We start from the raw sequence: 25,526 nt of genomic DNA, 5'->3' as shown, positions 1-25,526 counted from the left end.
CAGGATCTCACTGTTTCATGGAATTCACCCTCTGAGGCAGGACAGTTTTAAAGCTCCAGGCCAATTCACTTTTGTTTTCCTCCAAGGACCCTTATATAAATATTTGGATTTTGGCACAGTGCTTTCTCTTTATTATTAAAGTGAAATATTTACTGTGACTGTACTGAGTGACAGTCTGCTTTATAGTTACATGCAGTAACGGTTCAACAACGGAGACTTACAGTTGTAAAATTGCCAAGTCTGTGTTAATGTGGTCTTTCCTCTTTTCTTTCCCCCCTCCCACAGCAGACACGTATTTGGTATAGGAAGTCTGCTAAGCAGAACAAGCTTCATTTCCCATCTTCAAGGGATTCCCGTTTCACTCCTTCACCAAGCTACATTCCTCACAGTCACGGACCTACCCCCGATCAAACTAGTGAGCATCTGAACTCAGCTGGTCAAATCAAGCTGCATCGGGCAAATGGCCTTGGTCAGTACCTTGGCATCTCCCAGCAGGACTTAAGAAATGGTGACCAAGGAGACTTCACCCGAAGATCCAGTAGTGCCTCCAGCATTTCATGGTCATTTCAGCGAAGCAAGTCTCTGTTCTGCTTGCCCACAAGCAGCTCCTCTCCGGCATCTGACTCCTTTAACTTTAGTGAACCATTCCACAATTTAAATACTGAGTCACCTGTGAACAGGTTAAAAACATGGAGATGCAGCCCCAAGCTTAATATTGAGGACTTGGAGGGTTCACAGGAGACTGATGTCGACACAGGGATGAAGCTGTCCTTCTCAGATCTGTCCGTGGTCTCAGCCTACTCTACCTTTAATGGATTTTGCAGTGATTTGGAAGCTACTCTTCCCTCACAAAGGCAAAGTGTCAGTAGATCTAAACAGGCTGTCTCTAGGGGAAGGCCGTTGTCAGTCATGTGCAGTACCCTTGAGCTCCCTAGTGGTTCACTTCCATCTCTCTCCGAGTGGTCTTCCAGCTCGCTCTTGTCATCTTCAGCATCCCCCTTAGCATCTCACTGCCAACTCAGACAGTCACCAAGAGCAACCCCTTGTTCTCTGAATAACAGGAAAACACCTGGCAGCATTCATCCAGGCTCTCCAGCCAACGAGGAGGAATTCTACATCTGAGCTTTCTCCATGCTGAACCTTTTAATGTAAATTTCTGCATATGTGAATTACAGCAGTGCATTTCCATCATCTGAGCCATCTGGGCTGGCAAGTTCCTTGCTCCTTCCTGAGGGGAGGGTGTTACATCACTGTGTGCTAAATGTTGTAAAAGGTTCTCACACACCACTGTAATGGGTGCCTCATAAATGTGTACTATAATATCAGGTGAGACTGTGTCCACTGGATTCATGCAGAGGGGATCCTTGATGTGTAGATCTGTCCATAGCTGTGCAAGTAGGGGGGTTGTGCTCAGTGTCCTTCAGCTCTGGAGAAGGGGGTTTGGGAGACTGACCCTTAGCGTGTAGAGCAGGAAGTGCCCAGGGATGCACATGGTAACCCACCTTTCCCTGACAAGTATCTGTAAAGATGCTGAAAAGAAAATACAACCTCAAGCTGCATTAACTTTTCTGAGAAGCTCTCTCCATGCTGACAAACCCTTCCCCACCTCCTTTATGAGGTTCCAGCAGCAGCTATGAAAAGGGCAGACCCTAGCAGCATGACTCCAGTGGAGCCAGACAAGGATGCTGAGGGCCCCAGAACTAGTGTAGAGACACAGGCCTCTAGCTGATCTTTGAGAATCTGCAGACTTGGAACAAACAGGACGTTTTCTCCCCATGGGGAAGAAGGAACCCACACCACATCCCCAGTCTGATGGACTGGTTTTGGGAAAATGCCATGAGGGGAATTTTGAGGAGCTTTTCTCCCCATCTCCCCTCCTCCCCCCAAGTCAAAAGTGTTTTTCATCATATGGGAAGGGAGCAGGGTGATCCACTGTTAAAAATGCACTGCAGCTCCCTATTTTTAGGGGTTTGTTATTTTGGTTGTAAAAAATTCACCTCTTACATAAACATAATATTGGTGGTCCCAGCCCAATTTCTGTGTAAAACAAATTTCTTGCCAAAGTTGTTTGAATTTTTAATTTATCTAAAGGGAAAAACATGTAGAATTGTACTGGCCTTTTTATCAAGTTACATTTTTGGCAAGTTGGTACAGTATAATGTGGCAAGCTGTTATGGTGTAATTACTTTTGATATTTTGAAAAAACATTTACATGGAGAAGCCATTAGTCTGAGAAATGGCTAAGTACCTTTATAAGGATTTTTACCATCTATTTCAAATTTTTCTGACAATATATCTCTATGTTAAACACTACTGACACTGAATGCTGTTCTGGTCTAGGCACTTAGAACATTACCTGGTTTAAAGTAGTGTATACAAATCTGTATTTAATCAATAGACAGGTACAGCTGCAGAAGATCCACTCTGATAGTCAGTAAATAAAACTAGGGAGGAAAAATGATCTTGTGTGTATTACTCAGCAGCGTTACTCAGAACAATACTATTCATTTTAAAACAGCCTAAATAAATAGTTACATAAGAGAGTGGAACAGCTCCAGAAACCTCCATTCTAACCCCCAACTAAATATACAGTTTATACCATTCTACAAACCATCCTTAAAAAAAAATGCAGTCTGGAAGAAATAAATATAAAATCATTCTGTTTAAACACCATTAAAGTTGTAACCCAAATCCACAAAAGGCAGGAAATTGACAGTAAAGGCTTGAAGGAATTGGCAGTCAATTCACTGACCCTCCTTTATGCTGTTTGGCATTTTTTGCTTTTTTTCCCCCCACAGTGATAGAGAATGGGGCATCTGCCTCATCTATGAGTTTCCTGCCTGTAGTCCGCTACTGAGACAACATGAACTGTGTGGAAACCTTGTCTTCTGTATTAACTATAAAAATAGGATTTTATTCCAGATCTGGACACCCAGCTGAATATCAGCACTTTCCCCACCACTACCACCCAGAGCTGTTTGGGTTCACTCCAACTTTTGATAAACGACCCAGTTCAGAGATGCTTGGAAGCAGAAACAGCATGCATGAGGGATTTAACATGGTGTTTGAATGTTTACCAACTATCAGCCTGCTCCAAAGCCCATCAAAGTCAATGGGAGTCTTGGGGTTTAGGTCAGACTTTAGGGTATGTCTAAAAAACCTGCAACATCGAGTCTCAGAGGCTGAGTCAGCTGTCTCGGACTGTGGAGCTAAAAATTGCAGTGTAAACATTCAGACTTCAGCTGGAGCCCAGGCTCTGCGACTCGATGCTGCAGGGTCCTTTGCAGGGTCTCAGAACTGTTGGAGCACAGTAGGCCTGTGATTCGCCACTGTCATGGGCTATATGTAATTATTTACAGCTGGGCAAAATATGTGTAGAACACTACCAGATCAGAATGGTAGCATTTTGCACTCACTTGGCAAATGACTATGCAAGGTGCAAGGCAGTGAAGAATCAGGCCCAATAGGTTTAGACAGGAGGGCGGGGGGCAAACTACGGCCCGCGGGCCCGAGCCGTTTTAAGCCGGCCTGCGAGCTCCCACTGGGGAGCGGGGTCTGGGACTTGCCCCACTCTGGTGCTTGGACCCACTATGGCTGAGGTGCTGGCTCGGGGGCCACTCCACATGGCTCCTGGAAGCTGCGGCATGACCCCGCTCCGGTTTCTAAGTGCTCCAATGGGAGCTGCAGGGGCAGTGCCTGCGGATGGGGCAGCATGCACAGCCTCCTGGCCACGCCTGGCTCCACGTAGGAGCCGGAGAAGAGATATGCCACTGCTTCCAGCAGCCGCTTGAGATAAGCGCCACTCAGAGCCTGTACCCCTGAGCCTCTCCCCATGCCCCCGCCCCAGCCCTGATCCCACTCTCCAAACCTCTCAACCCCAGCCCAGAGCACCCTCCTGCACCCCAAACTCCTTATCCCCAGCCCAGGGGCGGCTCTAGGCACCAGCAAAACAAGCTGTTGCCTAGGGCGGCAAAATGTAGGGGGCGTCACCTGCAGCCGGGGAGGGCGGGAGGCTGGGCCAGCTGGACCATGACTGCGGCAGGTCCCACGGCAGGCAGCGTGATTTCTAGAGCCGCCCCTGCCCCAGCCCCAGCCTGCCCTCCCAACCAGAGCCCTCACCCCCTCCCACACCCCAACCCCAATTTTGTGAGTATTCATGGCTCACCCTACAATTTCTATTCCCCGATGTGGCCCTCAGGCCCACCTCTGGTTTAGACTAATGGCACAATATTCTTCTCTAAAATTTGTGGTGGCACAAAGATAAATGATGAAATAACATTGTGAAGCCATTTTGCCAACACTAGCCACTTTCAGATATGACAATAAACAGGAATGAATTGGTTCAATCTTGTCAAAAAGAAGTGTTTTATCATTCATTACTTGGGAAAAAGCATATTCAAAATATTTATAATACTTACAAAAAGTCATCAGAACATGGAATCAAAAGATCTTCAGAGAACTGACTTCAGCTGACATGTCTATTTGTTCCTGGAACCATGTCAGTGTTCAGACTCCTGATGGAAGCTGGAGGGAAGACTTGGAAATATCTGTCAATCTACAGCGTGCCTTATGACTGGAGTTCAGCATAGCTGAATGCAATAGCCTGGCTTTATCAGAAGTATTGTTGATGTTGAAAGGCTGCAAATTAGCACAAGATAGCAAATTACCAAGTAGCAACTAATGTTAATATATGGGAATGGGAACATCTAAACTCCAGACTGTATCACGTAAACCAATATAGGAAGGAAGCCAAATTAATTTTAACAGACTCAGAAGAGAGAATTTATATTGTCTCAGATGGTTCTGTTCTTCCAAGTACACCTACTCTGTTTACTGATATTTAACTAGAAAATAATGTTCTAATTTTTTAAGTTTTGTATGAATAATTCATGGGGTGTGTAACAAAATTTTGGAATCACAAAATGCTCCACTGAGAGGAAACGGAATAATATTATTGTACTGAAATCTTTTATGTTATAAAAATAAAAGCCAGCTTTTTGAAGAGTGTTTCAATTAAAATAAGTTTCATTAGTTCCCTTTTCTATAATTTAAAAAGGAGTTGAACTTATCCGGATGACTGGAGATGCAGAAGGTTCATGCTATGGTATTTTGCTTATGTATCATATAACTTGTTATATTATGAACAGAATCAGTAGAAAATTGCAGATTTCCCCTTAACTTCCTCTCTTCTCCCATGCCAGCATGTATTGCTTTTATCAAATAAAATAGAAACAGAAAGTTAATTGTATTTAAACTTCTGTGTATTCATTTATTAAACACAGTGGCATCATATTGGTTACTTTAGTGAGGCCTTCCTCAGATTTCAAAAGATCACTGTATCAGACCTAAGCACATCACTTCTGGGCCATGTTGATTAATAGAGCAAATATAAAATAAACACAGCCCTAAATACAAGAGATGTCTCTTATTTTAGACTCAGATTTACCTCTGCAAACAAGTCTTATTTCTCTTTTCTTATTGCAAATTATTTATCCCCGTAAAGCTAAATGACTAACAGAGGATATGAAAAATTCTACATACATGAATCCAACTTAACTTTGTCTCCTGTATTAGAATCACAGAAATGTAGGGCTAGAAGGGACCTTGAGAGGTCATCAGGTCCAGTCCATTGTGTTGAGACAGGCCCAAGTAAACCTAGTCCATCCCTGACAGGTGTTTGTCTAACCTGTTCGGAAAAACCTCCAGTGATGGGGATTCCACAAACTCCCTTACAAGCCTATTCCAGTGCTTACCTAGCCTTACAGTTAGAATTTTTTCCTATTATCTAAACTAAATCGCACTTTCTGTAAATTAACCCCATTATTTCTTGTCCTGCTTTCAGTGGATTTGGAGAATAATTGATCACTGTCCCCTTTATACCAGCCATTAATATATCTGCAGTGGTCCTCCCACACACACACATTTCTTTTCTCAAGACTGAGCATGCCCAGGTTTTTTAACCTTTCCTCATAGGTCAGGTTTTCTAAATCTTTTATCATTTTTGTCGCTCTCTTCTGAAGGCTCACCAGTTTGTCCCAAAGTGTGGTGTCCAGAACGGGACACAATACTTTAGCTGAGGCCTCACCATTGCTGAGCAGAGTGGGACAATTACCTGCCACGTCTTAAAGATGACACTCCTGTTAATGCACACCAGAGTGATATTAGCCTTTTTTTGCAGCTGCATCACATTGTTCACTCATATTCAGTTTGTGTGCCACCATAACTCCCAGATCCTTTCCAGCAGTACTGCCACCTAGGCAGTTATTCCACATTTTGTAGCTACGTGTTTGATGTTTTCCTTCCTAAGAGTAGTATTTATCCCAGTAAAGCTAAATGACTAACAGAGGATATGAAAAATTCTACATACATGAATCCAACTTAATTTTGTCTCCTGTATTAGAATCATAGAAATGTAGGGCTGGAAGGGACCTTGAGAGGTCTATATTGTCTATATTGAATTTCATCTTGTTGTTTTCAGACCAATTCTCAAATTTGTCACGCTCATTTTAAATTCTAATCCTGTCTACCAGAGTGCGTGCAGCCCCTCTGAGCTTGGTGTTATCTGCAGATTTTATAAGCATTTTATAAGAATAAACTCTACTCCATTGTCTAGATCATTAATGAAAATATTGAATAGTACTGAACCTAGAATAGACCCCATGCAGGCCCCCTCTAGATGCATACCTCCAGTTTGACAATGAACCATTCATAACTACTCTTTCAGTACAGTCTTTCAACTGGTTTTGCACCCACTTTGCAGTAATTTCAGCTAATCTTTTTAAAGTCCATTGTCCTTATTCTGCTGTGCTCGCACCTTCCTTAGAATCATGAAATCTGTCATTTCATGATCACTTTCACCTAAACTGACTTCAACCTTCAGATTTGCAACCAATTCCTCCCTGTTGGTCAGAGTGATGACATTTTCTTTTATATGGCCTTCATTTTTTGGTCTTTGTCCCACAATTACACTATGACAGTCTTTCTATCTGTCTATAACCACTCATCAGCGTGGGATCTGAGTGCATCCCAGAATTCCACAGTATACACAAAGATATGTAGGGAGTTTTACTGTATTTTATAGTTTAACATTGTGCCACTGTAGATGTTTTGCATTCTGCTCTGAAGGTGCTGAGGTTCATGGTCATCCTGATCTCTTGGGATTGATTTTTCAGATCCAGTGTCCTGCACTCTTGAACCTGACATTGGTCCAGAGGAATGTGGCTGTTGTGATCATAGAATAATAGGACTGGAAGGAACCTCGAGAGGTCATCTAGTCCAGTCCCCTGCACGCATGGTTTTGAATAGTTCAGTGGGGCATAATTAGTGGCTGCTGCTATGGTGGAAGAAAGATAGGATTTCTTTGCTTCTTTCATCACCAGGGCATAGGCTCTCAAGAATTCCTCATGCCTGATTCTTTCCTCCTGCCGACTCAATTTTTTTTTCCTTCCTGTTTTTACACAGTTCATCAGAGACATAGAGTTGGGTGTGGGGGAGAGGAGGAAGTGGTGGTGTTTAAAACGGGGATTGCACACCCACACCATGTTATTGATGATACACAATTGAAATTACTGTACTTAGTGATAGACATTGGCGTGGTTAGAGTTATTGCGCATTCAATTTCAATTTTCTGAAAAAAAACCAAACCTTTTTTTTTTTTTACCGGAACAGACACCGACACCTGTGTGGATGGCTATATGGTTGGTGAGTGTTAGTGAGTGGTTGGTGACTGAGCCAACTCCTCCATTCCAGCCAGTGGTTTTTGTCATTGTGATGATCTCAATGACAGGGAGCAGACTCTAACTTGGTTTTTTTCTTCCATCCTTTTTTGGGCGGTGATTTACCTGCACAGTGTTTGTTGTTTGATCTGACCCATGAGTTTCTGGGGGATGGGCCATAATTAGGGGGTTTCACAGGATGTGTGCAATCTTTAATTGACTGCAATAGCTCTGATTTACAACAATATAAAAACATTCCCTGCAATTGTAGATATGGATAATATTGTATGTTACTATCACTTTTTCAATACTATTTACACTACGTTAGTAATGTTGTTAGATTAGAATTAGGGCTGTCAATTGATTGCAGTTAACTCATGTCATTAACTCAAAAAAATTAACAATTACAAAAATTAATTGCAATTAATCACACTGTTAAACAATAGAATACCAATCAAAATTTATTAAATATTTTGGATGTTTTTCTACATGTATTGCTTTCAATTACAACACAGAATACAAGGTGTACGGTATTCAGTTTATATTGTTTTTATTACAAGTATTTACACTGTAAAAATGATAGAAAGAGTGTTTTTCAATTCACCTCATACAAGTACTGTAGTGCAGTCTCTTTGTCGTGAAAATGCAATTTACAAATGTTGGGGTTTTTTACATAACTGCACTCAAAAACAAAACAATGTAAAACTTTAGAGCCTACAAGTCCACTCAGTCCTACTTCTTGTTCAGCCAATCACTCAGAGAAACAAGTTTGTTTACATTTACGGGAGATAGTGCTGCCCACTTCTTATTCACAATGTCACCTGAAAGAACAGACATTTGTGTGGAACGTTTGTAGCCAGCATTGTAAGGTATTTACGTGCCAGATATGCTAAATATTCGTATGCCCCTTCATGCTTTGGCCACCATTCCAGAAGCCATGCTTCCATGCTGATGACGCACCTTAAAAAACTAATGCGTTAATTAAATTTATGACTCAACTCCTTGGGGGAGAATTGTATGTCTCCTGCTCTGTGTTTTACCTGCATTCTGCCATATATTTCATGTTATAGCAGTCGCAGATGATAACCTAGCATGTTGTTCATTTTAAGAACACTTTCACTGCCGATCTGACAAAACACAAAGGTACCAATGTGAGAGTTCTAAAGATAGCTACAGCACACAACCCAAGGTTTAAGAATCTGAAGTGCCTTTCAAAATCTGATCAGTACAGGGTGTGGCGCATGCTTTCAGAAGTCTTAAAAGAGCAACACTCCAATGCGGAAACTACAGAACCCAAAACACCAAAAAAGAAAATCAACCTTTTGCTGGTGGCATCTGACTCAGATAATGAAAATGAACATGCGTTGGTCCACACTACTTTGGATTGTTATTGAGCAAAACCCATCATCAACATAGACGCATGTCCCCTGGAATAGTGGTTGAAGCATGAAGGGACATATGAATCTTTAGCGCATCTGGCAGGTAAATATCTTGCAACACTGGCTACAACAGTGCCATGCAAACACTTGTTCTCACTTTCAGGTGACTTTGTGAACAAGAAGCAGGCAGCATTATCTCCTGCAAATGTAAATAAACTTGTTTGTCTGAGTGATTGGCTGAACAAGAAATAGGTCTGAGTGGACTTGTTTTATGTTTGAATGCAGGTTTTTTTGTACATAATTCTACATTTGTAAGTTCAACTTTCATGATAAAGAGATGGCACTGCAGTACTTGTATTAAGTGAACTGAAAAATACTATTTCTTTTATTTTTACAATACAAATATTTATTATAATAAACTGAGCACTGTACACTTTGTATTCTGTGCTGTAATTGAAATCACTATATTTTAAAATGTAGAAAACATCAAAAAAATTATATAAATGGTATTTTATTATTGTTTAACAGTGCAATTAATCACAATTTTTTTAATCGCACAATTAATCACGGTTACTTTTTTAATCGCTTGACAGCCCTAATTAGAATTCCTGCATTGTGGCATATCTGCTCTGATAAAACAAGGTGTGCTGGAGACAGAAATTATTATAATAAACTAAACACTAGATGCATATTTGCCTCTGCAATGAATATAGTATGCTGTACTGCATTAGCTCAGGATCTTGTAAAATTTCTGTCATTCTGCCAGGAAAAAATGGCTCAAGAGACACCTAGGGTATGTCTACTCTAGGGGATTATTCCGATTTTAAATAAACCGGTTTTGTAAAACAGATTGTATAAAGTCAAGTGCACGCGGCCACACTAAGCACATTAATTCGGCAGTGTGCGTCCATGTACCGAGGCTAGCATCGATTTCCGGAGCGTTGCACTGTGGGTAGCTATCCCGTAGCTATCCCATAGTTCCCGCAGTTTCCCCTGCCCATTGGAATTCTGGGTTGAGATCCCAATGCAAAAACAGTGTCGCAGGTGATTCTGGATAAATGTCGTCACTCAATCCTTCCTCCGTGAAAGCAACGGCAGACAATCATTTCGCGCCCTTTTCCCCTGGATTGCCCTGGCAGACGCCATAGCATGGCAACCATGGAGCCCGTTTTGCCTTTTGTCACTGTCACTGTATGTGTACTAGATGCTGCTGACAGACACAGTACTGCAGTGCTACACAGCAGCATTCATTTGCCTTTGCAAGGTAGCAGAGACGGTTACCATCAGTATTGCACCATCTGCCATGCCATTGTAAATTGGGGATGAGATGATGGTTATCAGTCGTTCTGTACCATCTGCTGCTGTCATGGGTGCTCCTGACTGGCCTCGCTGAGGTCGGCCTGGGGCGCATGAACAAAAATGGGAATGACTCCCCAGGTCATTCCCTTCTTTATGTTTTGTCTAAAAATAGAGTCAGTCCTGCCTAGAATATGGGGCAAGTGTACTAGAGAACCAGAGAGCACAGCCGCTCCGTGTCAGAGCCCCAAAGATCCCGCAGAAATGATGAGCTGCATGCCATTCTAGGGGGTACCCCTGCAACAACCCCACCCGTTGCTTCCCTCCTCCCCCAACCCTCCTGGGCTACCGTGGCAGTGTCCCCGCATTTGTGTGATGAAGTAATAAAGAATGCAGGAATAAGAAACACTGACCTTTTAGTGAGATAAAATGAGGGAGAGGAAGCCGCCAGCTGCTATGATAGTCCAGGCAGGACATTAAAGGGTGGGGGGGCGAGGAGCCCAGCCTCCCGCTGCTATGATAATCCAGGCAGTACAGAATCTTTTCTTTAGACATGAAAGTTGGGGGGCTGATGGAGCTCAGCCTCTATTTGCTATGATGAAGACGGTTACCAGCTGTTCTGTACCCTCTGTCGGGAATGACCGGGAGTCATTCCCATTTTTACCCAGGCGCCCCCGGCCGACCTCACCGAGGCCAGCCAGGAGCACTCACGGGCTGATGATGACGACGGATAGCAGTCATGTTGTACCATCTGCCACCGGGAAGGGGATGTTGGTGTTCAGTGCTGCAGCACCCTATCTACCAGCAGCATGCAGTAGACATAGGGTGACATTGAAAAAAGGCAAGAAACGTTTTTTTCCCTTTTCCGGGGGCGGGGAGGAGGGTGTAAATTGATGACATACACCCTGAAACACCTGGGAAAATGTTTTTGACCCTTCAAGTATTGAGAGCTCAGCCAAGAATGCAAATGCTTTTCGGAGACTGCAGGGACTGTGGGATAGCTGGAGTCCTCAGTCCCCCCTCCCTCCCTCCGTGAGCATCCATTTGATTCTTTGGCTTGCCGTTACACTTGTCACACAGCACTGTGCTGTGGCCTCTGTCTATCATAGCCTGGAGATTTTTTCAAATGCTTTGTCGTTTCATCTTCTGTAACGGAGCTCTGATAGAACAGATTTGTCTCCCCATACAGCGATCAGATCCAGTATCACCCGTACGGTCCATGCTGGAGCTCTTTTTGGCTTTGGGACTGCATCGCCACCCGTGCTGATCAGCGCTCCACGCTGGGCAAACAGGAAATGAAATTCAAAAGTTCGCAGAGCTTTTCCTGTCTACCTGCCAGTGCATCCGAGTTCAGATTGCTTTCCAGAGCGGTCACAATGGTGCACTGTGGGATACCGCCCGGAGGCCAAGACCGTTGATTTGCGGCCACACTAACCCTAATCCGACATGGCAATACCGATTTCAGCGCTACTCCTCTCGTCGGGGAGGAGTACAGAAATCAGTTTAAAGAGCCCTTTATATCGATATAAAGGGCCTCGTTGTGTGGACGGGTGCAGGGTTAAATCGAATTAATGCTGCTAAATTCGGTTTAAATGCGTAGTGTAGACCAGGCCCTAGAAAGCAGCATCCTTCATGTGCACAGGGTGGTGAGGTAGCTGACTGCTTTTACACGTCAGCCTCATGATTTGAAAAAAAACTTGTCTATGGGTAGCAGGTGAAATTTCCCCTTGGGACACTAGCCCCCTGCCCGGCCTCTTCTGGCCAAGGCCCTGCCCCTGCTCGCTGCTCTCAGCACCCTCTCCCCCCGTGACCCCGGGCAGGGCAGCGAGGACTGAGAGCTCAACCTTCCCCGCTCATGGCCCCAGCTGGGGCAGGGGGGAAAGCGAAGAGCTCAGTAGGTGCCACGATGGGCTGGGGGGTTGAGAGCTTGGCCCTGGCTAGAGTCGAGCTCTCAGCCTTGGCTGGGACAGCAGCAGAGCTCTCTGCCCTGGCTGGAGCTCTGAGCACGGAGCTCCGAGCTCCTCCCCCATTCCACCTCCTTCCATCCACAGCCCCGCCATGGCTCCACTCCTTTCCTCCCTCCCCTTCCCCCATTCCTCCTCCACTCTGCCTCTTCCCCTGAGGCCCCACCCTCCTACTTACTCCTACACCCCCACTGCGGCCCCGAGACAGGAAAAGCTCTGTGCCCTCACTCTGGCCATAGGCGCCGACTTCTTCTGGCAACGATGGGTGCTCGACCCCCCTCTGCGCCAAGGCTCCTCCTGCCCCCATTCCAACCCCTTCCCCAAAGTCCCCGCCCCAACTCCACTCCCTCCCTGCCCTTATTCGACTCCTTCCCCAAATCCCTGCCCCGGACCCGTCTCCTCCCCTGAGCGCACCACGTTTCCACTCCTCCCCCCCTCTCTCCCAGTGCTTGCTACAGATGTTTGGCAGCAGCAAGCACTGAGATGGGGGGAGGAGTGGAAACATGGTGTGCTGGGAGGAGGTGGAGGAAGAGGTGTGTCGGGGGGCAGGGCAGGGAGCTTGGCTACCTGTGGGTGCAGAGCACCCACTAATTTTCCCCCGTGGGTGCTTCAGCTCCGGAGCACCCATGGAGTCAGCGCCTATGACTGTGGCTGCAAGGCCACAGCGGGGAGCAATAGCTCCTCCATCCCTGGGGTTGTGGCGCAGGGAGATTTTTCTGGGAGACCCAAATCCCCTTTCTCCCTCTCCCCTCAGCTCCATTACGTGCCGCCCATGCACTTGTTATTTGCAAATCAGGCCACAGAGAGGACAGCTGGAGCTCTAGACAATTCCAAAATTATACTGGCTCCTTCTCCTCTTTTGAGTCGCTTGAATTATATATGACTCAAACTAAAGTTAATTGTCCATTTTAATTAAATTTCTCCTGAATATATAATGCATGAAATATGAAATATCTTGCTCAATGGAGGCATTTAAAATCTAATGTGGTTGTCATAAATGAAAATTTCTGACCATTAATACTGAGTGCAATTAGAATTGTTTTGCTTTGGCAAACCTATTCCAATCTATTAGAACTGACTGATCACTCAGTAGAGTCATAGTGACAACTAGGAACATTCCCAGTCTTATTGTAGGTTAGGAATTAGCTCTGGGAGTTCAGGTATCTCAAAGACTGCAGAATGTTTCAATACTGTTCTGTGATGATATAAGGGTTTCTGTGGACTGTGCTACTCTGCCTTATGGAACCTGAGCAGGAAGCAACTGAACATGGTCTGTGAAAGCTGCCAGTGCCATCTTGTGGTTGTTTTAAAAAATATAACAAGGGGCACTGCAAGTTGAAGCTGTAATAGGAAAAAAAATAGTGACATCCCTCCAAACTATCCACTAGTAGGTTCTTTTGATATAACTGATCCCGAATGAAGACAAGGTCCTAGCTTTCCTTAGTAGTTTCATTTGATGATCATTGTTTTCTCCATTGAAAGCCCAGCACACTCCCTATTAAGTGTCACAAAAAATTGCTGACCTATTCAAAATAAGTGCTGCGAGGTGATATTCTCTCAAAAGAGCAATGGAGAGCATTTCACTGATTTACAAAACAGATCTGTCTGCCCTGATGCTGTATTAGTTCTGCATTTCATTTTTCTTTGCTAGCAGATTTGGAGACAAGCGCACGTACTGTCATTATGTTTTATTGGTCACCCCTTAACTACCAAAACATAGACAGGGCAACCGGATTGGTTTTCAAACCAAACTGATCTTCGTCGTAGTTTTTACAACAGAACGTAAAAAATTATTTATCTTGCTAACATACCACATTATTGTAATATGTGTACAATATTACGTTAAGTGTGGTCAATTTTCAAAGCTGTGTCTTGGGATTTAACTGCACATCTGCTATTAACAGAGCCTTGCATATAATGCATAACGCTGGCAGGTTGTCACAAATTCCACAATTTTTGCAATTAAAAAATTAAAGTCCTGGCAGCTCAATAACCCTCTGAACACCTTTAACTGTCATTTTTAATTTAAATTTTAGCCCTCCTTGTACAAAGATAATCTCCCAAATGTGACCCAAGTGTAACCGATGTAGTGCTGTCTTCCTATGTCCTACCAACAAACAGTACTTGACAAGGTGTTCCTTCGCTTTATATAAAGATGTGATGTGAGATGAGAGGAAATCTAAAAACAAGTAATTTAGGAAAGACAACAAGATCTAGTACCCATTTTATAAGAACTTATTTGTTATTTTGTGTCTTACAGGTGAGTTGGATGAATTTCATTTGGTTTCAACTTGTCTTAAAAATAAAATCAGAACCACACAATATATTTGCAACTAATATGTGCTTTGACTCTCTGACGTGGGTATGTTTTCTGCTAAAATTCTGGGGGAGGGTTTGGTGGGTTTTCCCACTCCCCCCATTGTTCTCCATAACATACTTCATACATAACATACATGACCCCTCACTCTCATAGATCTTGGGAGACAGACCAGTCCTCGCTTACAGACAGCCCCCCAATCTGAAGCAAATACTCACCAGCAACCACACACCATACAACATAAACACTAACCCAGGAACCTATCCTTGCCACAAAGCCCAATGCCAACTCTGTCCACATATCTATTCAAGTGACACCATCATAGGACCTAATCACATCTGCCAAGCCATCAGGGGCTCGTTCACCTGCACATCTACCAATGTGATATATGCCATCATGTGCCAGCAATGCCCCTCTGCCATATACTTTGGCCAAACCGGACAGTCTCTACGCAAAAGAATAATTGGACACAAATCTGACATCAGGAATCATAACATTCAAAAACCAGTAGGAGAACACTTCAACCTCTCTAACCAGTGACAGACTTGAAGGTGGCAATTTTACAACCAAAAAACTTCAAGAACAGACTCCAAAGAGAGACTGCTGAACTTGAATTAATATGCACATTAGATACAATTAACTTAGGTTTGAACAGAGCCTGGGAATGGTTGGGCCATTACACTAATTGAATCTATTGCCACATATTAAGTATCCTCACACCCTCTATGGGTCATCTTGATTATCACTTCAAAAGTTTTTTTTCTCCTGCTGATAATAGCTCATCTCAATTGATTGGCCTCTTACAGTTGGTATGGCTACTTCCACCTTTTCATGTTCTCTGTATGTATAAATATCTCCTGTCTGTGTGTTCCAGTCTATGCATCCGATGAAGTGAGCTGTAGCCCACGAAAGCTTATGCTCAAATAAATTTGTTAGTCTCTACGGTGCCACAAGTACTCCTGTTCTCATAACATACTTGTGACTTTTCTAGGGCTGGTTTTGTTTAGACAGGACAAAGCCCAGCTTAAATTAATGATTTTGTGGCTGAGCAAATGGTTGCATACTTTTATGCTTTTGTCCAGTTGCCACAATTCCCTGTTGGTGCCCCATAAATCCACAAAAATGCTACATCGGCTCTTGACCTTCTCTATCTGCCATTTTGCCTCTCTGCCTCCTTCCCATCTTTTTATTGTTGTTGTTCTGTGGTTTCTCCACAAGTAGGGGTGGGGATTAATTTCATGTGCTAGCTCCCAGGCTGCTCTACTTATAAAGTGGAGGTCAACAAGAGGAAGATCCTTCCACAGTAAAGGCAGCAACAAGGACAAATATGCTCAGGAGCTTAGCCAGATTTTCTCTCCAAGGGCACATAGATGGCAGGGTGGGATTTGTCATCACTGAGGTCAGAGAAGGTGTGAAGCATGCAGCAAGCTACTCTTCTGCAGCTTTGCAGGAGCAGGGTAATGGGTAGCCAACAGCAGAAGGTGCTACAGCTCTTGCGGGCATGGGGGAGTCTTGCAGAAAGAGGTGGCTCCTAAACTCTCCCCTTCTCCCCAAATGAAACATAATTCAGTGCAGCTTTGACACTGAAATCATCTGAAGCCAGCAGGAGCAGACACAAGCACAGCTTTGGCAGATTTTGTACCATGGGGGCCAGAGACGGGATCCAGCCTGGACCACCCCTCACCCTCAACACTCCTGGACCCAGATACCTCTCCTTCCCCTTCTGGACACACTAGGTCCCAGGCTGGACACACCCCCAAGCCATGTGGGCCGGGGAAAGAAGAAATTAGTAGAGAGGAGCTAGCCCAGGGGCCAAAGAAACTGAAGTCAGCAGGCGCAAATGCTGGATTTATAACAAGGGTTGCTGGACATGGATGATGTCCATAAAGCATCTTCTGCAGTTTTAACTGGACACTTTCTGCCCTGTACTGATTGACCGTTCATTACTTCCGAGTCTTACCTGTCCTTCATACCCTCTTCCTTCCCCTCCCCTTTTCTTGTCCCATCTCTCTTCCCATGTTTTCCCAGTTAGCTGATCCTCTTTCAACAAAACCAACTCCCCCAAATTAGCCCCCCCCCCAGGCACTAAAATACAATTTGCCACCATCACACTGATCATTCTGTTTGCATGTTCTGGAGGGGCGGCTCCAGGCACCAGCACGCCAAGCACATGCCTGGGGCGGCAAGCCATGGGGGGGTCGGTGCGAGGGCGGCAGGCAGGTTGCCTTCGGCGACATGCCTGCGGAGGGTCTGCTGGTCCCGTGACTTCAGCTGACCTCCCGCAGGCGTGCCGCCAAATCCACGGGGCCAGGGACCTCTCACAGGCAAGCCGCCCAAGGCAGCCTGCCTGCCGTGCTTGGGGTGGCAAAATACCTAGAGCCGCCCCTGATGTTCTGCCCCTTTTCCCGCCCGGTGGCTGTCTTGTCTATTGAGATTGTGAGCCCTTGGGGCAGGGACTGTCTCTTACTATGTGTTTGTACAGCACCTAGCACAATGAGGCCCCATCCTGAGTTAGTCCCTAGGCACCACTGAAATAAACATGAGGGAGCTTGCCACATAACTTAGGTCTAACATGATGGCCAATACACAAGACTTTGCATTTTAACAGTAACGAGCATCACACAGTGACATCCTAGCTCACCACTATGGAAAATTTCCCCTGTTGCATGTGCTACTCTATTGACTTTCTTTACTGCTTCTTGTTGTTGTTAACTAGAAAACGATACTTAAACCGTCTCTTTTACTGCACACCTGTGTTATTTCTAGGACAATTGCCTGACTCTGCTTGCTGCCTGAACACTACAGACTCATTGCTGGATAGCAAACAAGAAGCATAGATATATACTCTGTAATGCCTGCTAGCCTTCAGCTTGACAAAACTGAATAGTGTAGCAGAATTGAGACAGATTGTTGCCCAAGGCCATCTCCGCTGGTATGTTTATCAGGAAGTCCAGCAGCATCGTTTGGTGAAAAAAATGGAATTGATCTTATTATATAAGGTGACTCATAGAAATGGGTGTGTGATCCATATTTATTATTTGAAGTGAAAAGCAAATGGCATCAGAAATGGACATAATAACCATCAATGTACCTTTGTGTAAGCGAGGGACTGGTCCCGCTATTGTGGGGAACTTTCCTGGCTTATACACGACGCCGGTGAAATGGGCTAGCGAACGGATCTGAGTCCTCGCTCCCACTTCCTTTACCCAGAGGCCTCCCTGACCCATTCCACTCTGCTGTGTGGCAGAGTCCTCATAACTCTAACAAGACTGGGCCCAAGATTCCTGGGGGGGGGCTCGACCCCCAACCTTGTCATGGTCACTTAGGGCAGGGACTAGGGTGTCCCCACTCCAGGGTGCTCTCTCTGCACTGGATGCTTCCCTGATCCACTGATCAGTACATACAGTTCAAAGCAAATACAATTTATTAAACAACAATCAGTTTTAAAAAATAAGGAAAAAAATGGGAAAGGTTAAAGGAAAACACATAACCCTGCTCTGTGGCACGGGAACATCACAACCAGCGTCTCTGGGATGTAAGGGAAGTTCAGTCTGTTCCTCACAAGTCCCAGGCCCCATCTCAGGCCCTGGCTGTGGTGCAGGGACGCTGCGGGTCAGACACTCGCTCTGGCGGTGGCCACACGCCCTCAGGCTCTGGGTGGCAGCACCCTTCTTCCCAGCGTTGCCCCTGCCCCGTCGGGTTACGATCCCACTCCAAGTCTGGCCTGCAGGGCCTCTTGGCTGGGGGCGTCTCCCTGTGCTTGGCCCGCTGGCCAGGGTCCCCCTCGCTCTTCCCAGCTGCCCACCGCACTTGGCTCCGGACTGCTCCAGCCCCAGCTCCAGCTCCACCACTCTGCCTCAGCTCCTGCTCCACTCTGCCTCAGCACTGCTGCTGCTGCTGCTCTGCCTCCAGCTCCCTGGGCAGTTTCCCTGGCCCCTCTGGCTCTGGTTGCTACAGCTCTCCTCTTCCTGGGCTGCTTTTCTGGTCCTTCTGGCTCTGGTTGCTACAGCTCTCCTCACAGCAGGGGCAGCTCCAGGCACCAGCACGCCAAGCATGTGCCTGGGGCGGCAAGCCATGGGGGGCGCTCTGCCGGTCACCGCGAGGGCGGCAGGCAGGTTGCCTTTGGCGGCTTGCCTGTGGAGGGTCCGCTGGTCCCGCAGTTTTGGCGGACCTCCCGCAGGCGTGCCGCCGAATCCACGGGACTGGGGATCTCCCCAGGCAAGCCACCAAAGGCAGCCTGCCTGCCGTGCTTGGGGTGGCAAAATACCTAGAGCCGTCTCTGCCTCCCAGCACAGTCTGCTCTGTGGGCTGCTTCTGTGACTTTGCTCCCAGCACTGACCTGCTTCCTGGGCTGCTTTTCTGGCCTCTCTGTCTGGCACAGCTCTGCTCCCCAGCTCAGTTTGAGCCCCTGCTTTCTCCTTAGCTCGGCACCACTCTGTCTGACCCAAGCAATTCCAGCTCATGTGGAGGACTGGACCCCTGACCTCCTGACTCCCTGATTAGCCTGCCCGCCCTGTCAATCAGGCTGACCTGGAGCATTGGCCTCTCTCCATTGTTCCTGGTGGCTGTCAGTCTCAGGGTCCTGATTTCCCATCGACCCTTCCCCTTTGTTTTGGTACTGGGAGCTAGCCAACCAAAACACCCCCACTGAGTTTTAGTAAGGGGACAAGTCCCCTTACATTTGGGAATGTAAATAATTTTAAAAATCCAATGGAATATGCTAAAGTTGAGAATGAGAGAAGGAAGCTCTGAGATGCTTAAGGGGTGGAGGGGGGTGTAAAGGGGAGCACAAGAACTGGTGCAGGAGTGAAGATTTTTCACTGAGTGACATGTTAATGTATCAATACAAATCTGAATATATTAAATGTAACCCTTCATGGCATTTTGGTGATAAGCATGAACAATTGAAGCCCTCTTTCTTGTTGTTCGTTATGGCACTAGAACATCTAGATGGAATTACAGTTTCAAGATCTAGTCCTGCATGTCCTTACTCACAAGAGAAATCTTTTTTCTCACAGGTAGTCTGATTACAGACCCGTATTCGAGGGTTTGCAGAACTGAGACCTTGCAGTGTAAGAATTATTAGTACAAAATTGTACAAATAAGGAGGAAAAGATCTGTTCTAAAGTCCGTTGAAGTTAATGGGAATCATTTCATTAAATCTGGTGGGTTTGGATCAGGCCACTATAGAGATGCAGTTGTGATGACAGTAAGCTATGGTTTTCACAATGGAAATACTTCACATCCCAAAGCCGATTACCCTCTGGTCTTTACACTACACCAGGGGTAGGCAACCTATGGCACATGTGCCAAAGGCGGCGCAGAAGCTGATTTTCAGTGGTACTCTCACTGCCAGGGTCCTGGCCACCGGTCCGGGGGGCGCTGCACTTTAATTTAATTTTTAAATGAAGCTTCTTAAACATTTTAAAAACCTTATTTTCTTTACATACAACAATACTTTAGTTATATATTATAGACTTATAGAAAGAGACCTTCTAAAAACGTTAAAATGTGTTACTGGCACTCAAGACCTTAAATTAGAGTGAATAAATAAAGACTCGGCACACCACTTCTGAAAGGTTGCTGATCCCTGCACTACACTGAGAGTAGAATAAAAAGTGATAAGATTTGCAATTCCAACGTGACTATGCAACAAATGGAAATATACATAACTATAATCTAGGACAGTAACAGTTTAATTTTGTTATTATTGTCATGTTTATTACAGTAATACTGAGGGACCAACCAATATTGTGCCCCATTGTGTGAGGCACTGTAACAAACTGTGAAAAAGTCCCTACCCCATCTGAATAGATGAGACAATCGCAGCAGGGTAGGGAAAAGGAGTATAACATACATGCAGAGTGATCTAGGTGATGGCAGCAAATAGCATGTTTTCCCCAACTTGTTTTTTGCCTGAATTTTGTTAGACAGGGATAAGCTAAACAGGAAGACAAAGGAAGGGGGGGGGAGGAAGAAAGAGGAGGGTGAGAGGGAAAGTGTGGAGTGAGGTGGAGATGAAGGAAGGGGCAGGAGGGAGTTAGCGCATAAAACATTTTTTATGGCTCACTCAGTTATTATATCCATGTGTGACTCTATGGGACCTTGGTTTTTAAATACTAGCATTATTAGTCTCTTTAACTAATGAGAAGAGGTACTGAAAGATAGGACTGTCCACTGAGTTTCTTTCCTGCAATTTATCATAGCACACGATTCAGTAAGATGTAGATTGGATCAGAATCTGCCAGGGGCAGCTCTAGGAATTTGGCCGCCCCAAGTAGTCATGCCTGCGGGAGGTGCACCGGAGCCGCGGGACCAGCGAACCGTCCGCAGTCATGCCTGCGGGAGGTCCGCTGGTCCCACGGCTCCACTGGACCTCCCACAGGCATGACTGCGGAAGGTCTGCCGGAGTCGCCTGCCGCCCTACCGGGAAAATGACGCCCCACGCGCGCGCTTGGCGCGCTGGGGTCTGGAGCCGGCCCTGGAATCTGCACACTTTGATGTTTAAATGGCTTATTGCGGGCTGGCTGTCTTACTCCCTTTCAGCAGCAACGCAGATATAAACATTAGTTTCCAGAACTCATTGCAAAGGAAAAATGAAATATTAACAGTGGAAATCAAACTGAAGCTGAAGTTCTAAAGAAATGGGTACAAAAGACAGCATTTGGAAAACACGAAAGGAAATACTCTATCAGTAGACAACACAGAGGGCCAGATCAACCATCATTTTTTAAGCAGTGAAATATATCAAGCTTATGGCATGTAAAATCCCATTTGGAACTGGCCATGTACGTGTGTGCACACATCAGGAAGAAAAGATGATGGACACCAGGGCAGAGTCACATTGGTGCTAAAGCCAAAGGCTAGCCAAGCTCTTACGGCATTTAACCTGATATGCCGAAGGTAGAATTCAGAATCAAATCCAATGCACTCACAATGCACCAACCTCAGTGGGGGCACAAGGAAGAAATTGGTTAATTTTATAACAATCTACAGAAAACAATACAAGAAGCTTCCGGACAAGACATGATATTGGCGATAGGAGATTTTAACGCGAAAGAAGGATTGACGTGGAATTCCTGAGCTGGCGCAATAGGCAGATTTGGGCTCGGTGAAGAAATTGAAAGAAGAGAAAGGCAGAAATTTAGTAGCCTAACACCCTGGTGATAACAAATAGGCTATTTCAACAAAGAAAATTGCAGAAGAAATGGACTTGGGTATCACCTGATGCAGATGCGGATCAAGATATATTGGGGCCTTCGGCACAACGAACATTTGGGCTCCCGCATGCACACAAACAATCCCAGCCTGGGGGCCCCATCCCCTGCTCCTCCCCTTCCCCCCAAGGTTCCGCCTCTTGGCCTGGTCAGAAGCCAGGGCCAGGGTAAGAGATGCCCAGGGAGCCCAGGCTGCTAAGGGGAGCCCTGGTCCCTCCACCTGCCCTGGGGGCGGGCAGGGACATGGGCCAGGGGCTGCTCTGGGCCCCCTGGGCCCCTGCCCATTTGCTGATCCTCAGTTGGCAAGAACCAACAGGACAAATGCCCAGTCTTGCCAAAAAGGGGCTGGGGGGGGGAGCGGTGGGGAAAGCGGGGGAGGGAGAGGCTCGGGCCAGCTCCACACAAAGCGGGGAGGAGGAGTTCAGGCCAGCTCGGCACGGGAGGGGGCGGGGGGAAATGCTCACCCTACTACTGCCAGGCTCAGGCTTCCGGCTAGCCAATGGGCAGGACCTCGGGGGAAGAGGAGGAGCAGGGTGGCAGGGCCCCGGGTGGGAAAAGGAGGAGCGGGGGCGGTGCCAGAGCTCCAGCACTCCTACGAGGACCCCCAGATTGGCTGGGGTCCCTGGGCCTGGGTCCTATGGGTCCTGTGCAGTAATCCGCCACTGACCTGATGGGCAAACGAAGATCATGATAGATTTTGTACTTGTGAATTGCAAATGGAAATCAGGTGTGTTGTCATGCAGATCATTTGAGGCCAATAACAGATCAGATAATAAGTTACTGTTGTCATCAATGAGGTTGAGCCTGAAAAAAACTGAAAAAGTACTGAGAACAAGATCTATGATGTGGACAAATTGAAAGAGCCAGATACCAGGAAAGAATACAAGGAAGCCATATGGAAAAATATCAGCTCTCCGGGGAAAGAAGAACCAAACGCTGAAGAGCCATGGAATAGTGAGTGTAAAAAACTGGATTACAAGAGCAGCTGAACTAGTGTTGGGCTACAGTCCAGATCAAAGCAATCAAAGAATGAAGTGCTGCAGTTGAGTGACAAGAATAGGAAACAGCAGGAGAATAAAAAGGAAGATGCAAGTCTAAGAACTGAGTAAAACAGTATGACCAGAAAACAGAAAGTGAAGACAACGAATAACAATTGGATAAATGAAAAATGTAAATAAGCAGAAGACTATGGAAAGAGAAATGCAATACTGTATTGCAAGATTAGAGAACTGAGTGGGACATAGACGTTGAAAACGTTGGCAGTGAAAGAAGCACGGGCAAATAATTGATGATGAAAAAGCAAAGAATAAATGATGTAAAGAATATTCTGAAGAGCTTCATGACATGCAGAACACAGTAGATGAAATGGTCCTAGAGAAGCTTCCCCGTACAAATGAGGGAGAGCAGATACTAGAATTTTTAGAAGAAGTAAAGATCTCAATAGAAAGTGTGAAAAGGAAAAGGGCACCAGAAAGTGACAAAACCTCAGACCTGTTGCAAACAAGCGAGAAACACATAGTAAAGGCAGTGCTTAAGCTATTCAACAAGTTTTACAAGCAAGAGCAAGTGCTAAGTGAGTGGGGTAAAATGATAATAGTACCAATTTATAAGAAAGGAAATAAGAGTGAATGTAAGAACTATAGCGGAATCAGCTCATTGAGTGTGCAGGAAAAAGCATTCACCAAGACATTGCAGAAGAGAATGAAGAGGTACATGGAAGTGGCACTTGCAGAAGAACAGGCTGGATTTAGGCTTTGCTCCTATGGAAATGTGAAGGAAATGCAGCTGTTTCTAAAGGAATTTCATATCTGGAAATTAGCCCAAATGCATGCAAATAAGAGAGACAGAAAATGGTTGAGTTATTGCAACTTTGGACATTGTTTTACTTCTGCTGTTCTCCTAATACTTAAGTATTTCTCAACAATCCCTATTTTTAAGTGATGATCATAAAAAGAGCATGAACATGAGTAAACTTTAGTAGATGGAAATGTACATTTTATTTATGAAGGTTTGTGACCACATACTTCTGATGCATGAGTCAGTCTTTGACTTTCCTGTTTGGAACAGATTTAACAACAGTGTTAGACCCCAATCCTGCAAAGACATTCACATGCATAACTTTACACACTGTGAGTAGAGTGACCACCTGTCCTGAATTTGGCGGGATAGTTCCAGGCTGAACGACTCCAGGACAGCATTTGTCCTGGATTCCCTGTGCTGCCACTCCACGCCTGCCCAAGGCTCAGGAGCAGCACCAGCCTCTTCCCAGTGGGGGAGGCTGAGGTGGGCTTTAGCCCCCACTTGCCATGAGGCCCCTCCCTCTGCTCCTCCTCTGCCCCTGGCCAGGCCAGAAGCCGGAGCCAGGCAGTAGTAAGAGCTGCCCGGGGAGCCCAGACCACTGTGGGAAGCCCCGGACCCTCCACCTGCCCTGGGCGGCATGTCTCAGGGAGGGGGACACAGGCACCCTGGCTCCCTGCCCAGGGCAGGTAAAGGATCCGGGGTTCCCCATAGTGGCCTGGACTCCCTGGGCAACTCTTATCATGGCAGGGATCCAGATTCCAGCCTGGCCTGGGTGCGGGGCCGCTGGGGGAACAGGAGGAGCAGGGGAGGAGGATGAGGCCTTGGGGAAAGAGGAGGGGCACGGGGGGCTGGGGATGCGGAGCAGGAGGGAGCAGGGCCACAGAGAGGGCAGGGCTCCTGCATTTGTCCCGCTTTTGCCTTTTGAAAAGATGGTCACCCTAACTGTGAGTATTCCCAATGAAGTCAACAGTCAACGAGACTACTCATGGTGTCTAAAGTTAAGCATGTGTGGAAGTCTTTGCAGGATTGGGCCTTAGCTTGCATTGTAACTTGTATTTTGCCCCTGCTTATAATTATTCCTTGTAGGTAACAACCAGTTTTTGTATGAATATGGCATAAGAAAGCTGTGTGCAAATGCAAATATTATATGTGTTTTCATTCTAAGTACTGCATGTATTTTGTATTTATTGCTTCTCTAAATCACTTATATAGCCTATAGTTATGGGTTCCAGTCTCTAAGCTGCCCAAGGCCAGACACAATGTTAACATGAGAGTCAGGCATAGAGCACAGGAGCCCTGTTCCTCTTCTTTTAGTGATGCCTGAATCTAGCTTCTCTATAGTGTTTTCCTCAGAAAGTTCTAGCTGGTTACCAAATATGTAGTTACAATGTAGGGTCTGCTCTACAATGTAGGGGAATTCTCTCCCGCCCCAGGAAATGTTTTGAAGATACCTGCCATTGATGCAATCCAGGTCCATTACATAGGCAGAAATTTCCTCTTCAGAACTGTTTGTCTGAGCCCTCAGGATGGGTCACCTCAGGCTGTTATGATTCGAGTTGGCTGGAGGAGGACAATTCCGTTTCACAGCAACTTCCAAGGTTCTGACATTTGTTTTTGTTCCGGAATGAAAAACAAAACCTTTTGAACATTTTCATGAAAATAGAATGGTGTCAAAATGTCAGCATTCGAATTGAAAACCTGAGGTTTTACATTCAGGAAGAGGTATCAAAAGGCCTGACTAACAAGGCAAGAGAGGCCTTGTGGGTAAGCACTGGCCTGGGATGTGGGAGACACGTATTGCTGACATGTCAGGGAAATTCTCCTGTAAACCTGTGGTT

General features: G+C 45.7%; 1 protein-coding gene and 1 long non-coding RNA gene across 10 annotated transcripts in view; one reads left to right on the top strand and one right to left on the bottom strand.

The window, feature by feature from the left end:
• Nucleotides 1–1,992, top strand: part of FAM124A (family with sequence similarity 124 member A) — a 141,408-nt gene extending 139,416 nt beyond the window's left edge. For 5 of the 8 annotated variants that reach the window (XM_039492936.1, XM_039492944.1, XM_039492916.1 and 2 more), the window contains one exon: nucleotides 286–1,992. In XM_039492936.1, coding sequence (XP_039348870.1) covers nucleotides 286–1,122 — 837 coding nt within the window. In that variant the 3' untranslated portion in view covers nucleotides 1,123–1,992. The remainder of the gene's footprint in view (nucleotides 1–285) is intronic. The other 3 variants (XM_039492930.1, XM_039492912.1, XR_005585795.1) reach the window with 2 other exon arrangements.
• A 364-nt stretch (nucleotides 1,993–2,356) lies between these two features.
• The window catches only part of LOC120373917, a 61,945-nt gene continuing 38,775 nt past the window's right edge, over nucleotides 2,357–25,526 (bottom strand). For both annotated transcript variants that reach the window (XR_005585801.1, XR_005585803.1), the window contains exons 2-3: nucleotides 4,419–4,638; nucleotides 2,357–2,444 (exon numbers count right to left, since the gene is read on the bottom strand). This is a non-coding gene — a long non-coding RNA (uncharacterized LOC120373917). The remainder of the gene's footprint in view (nucleotides 2,445–4,418; nucleotides 4,639–25,526) is intronic.

Source organism: Mauremys reevesii, linkage group 1 (assembly GCF_016161935.1).
Source record: "Mauremys reevesii isolate NIE-2019 linkage group 1, ASM1616193v1, whole genome shotgun sequence".
NCBI classification, from domain to species: domain Eukaryota; kingdom Metazoa; phylum Chordata; order Testudines; family Geoemydidae; genus Mauremys; species Mauremys reevesii.
The sequence above is the reverse complement of the archived record's forward strand: the minus strand, read 5'-3'. Positions and strand labels throughout refer to the sequence as shown.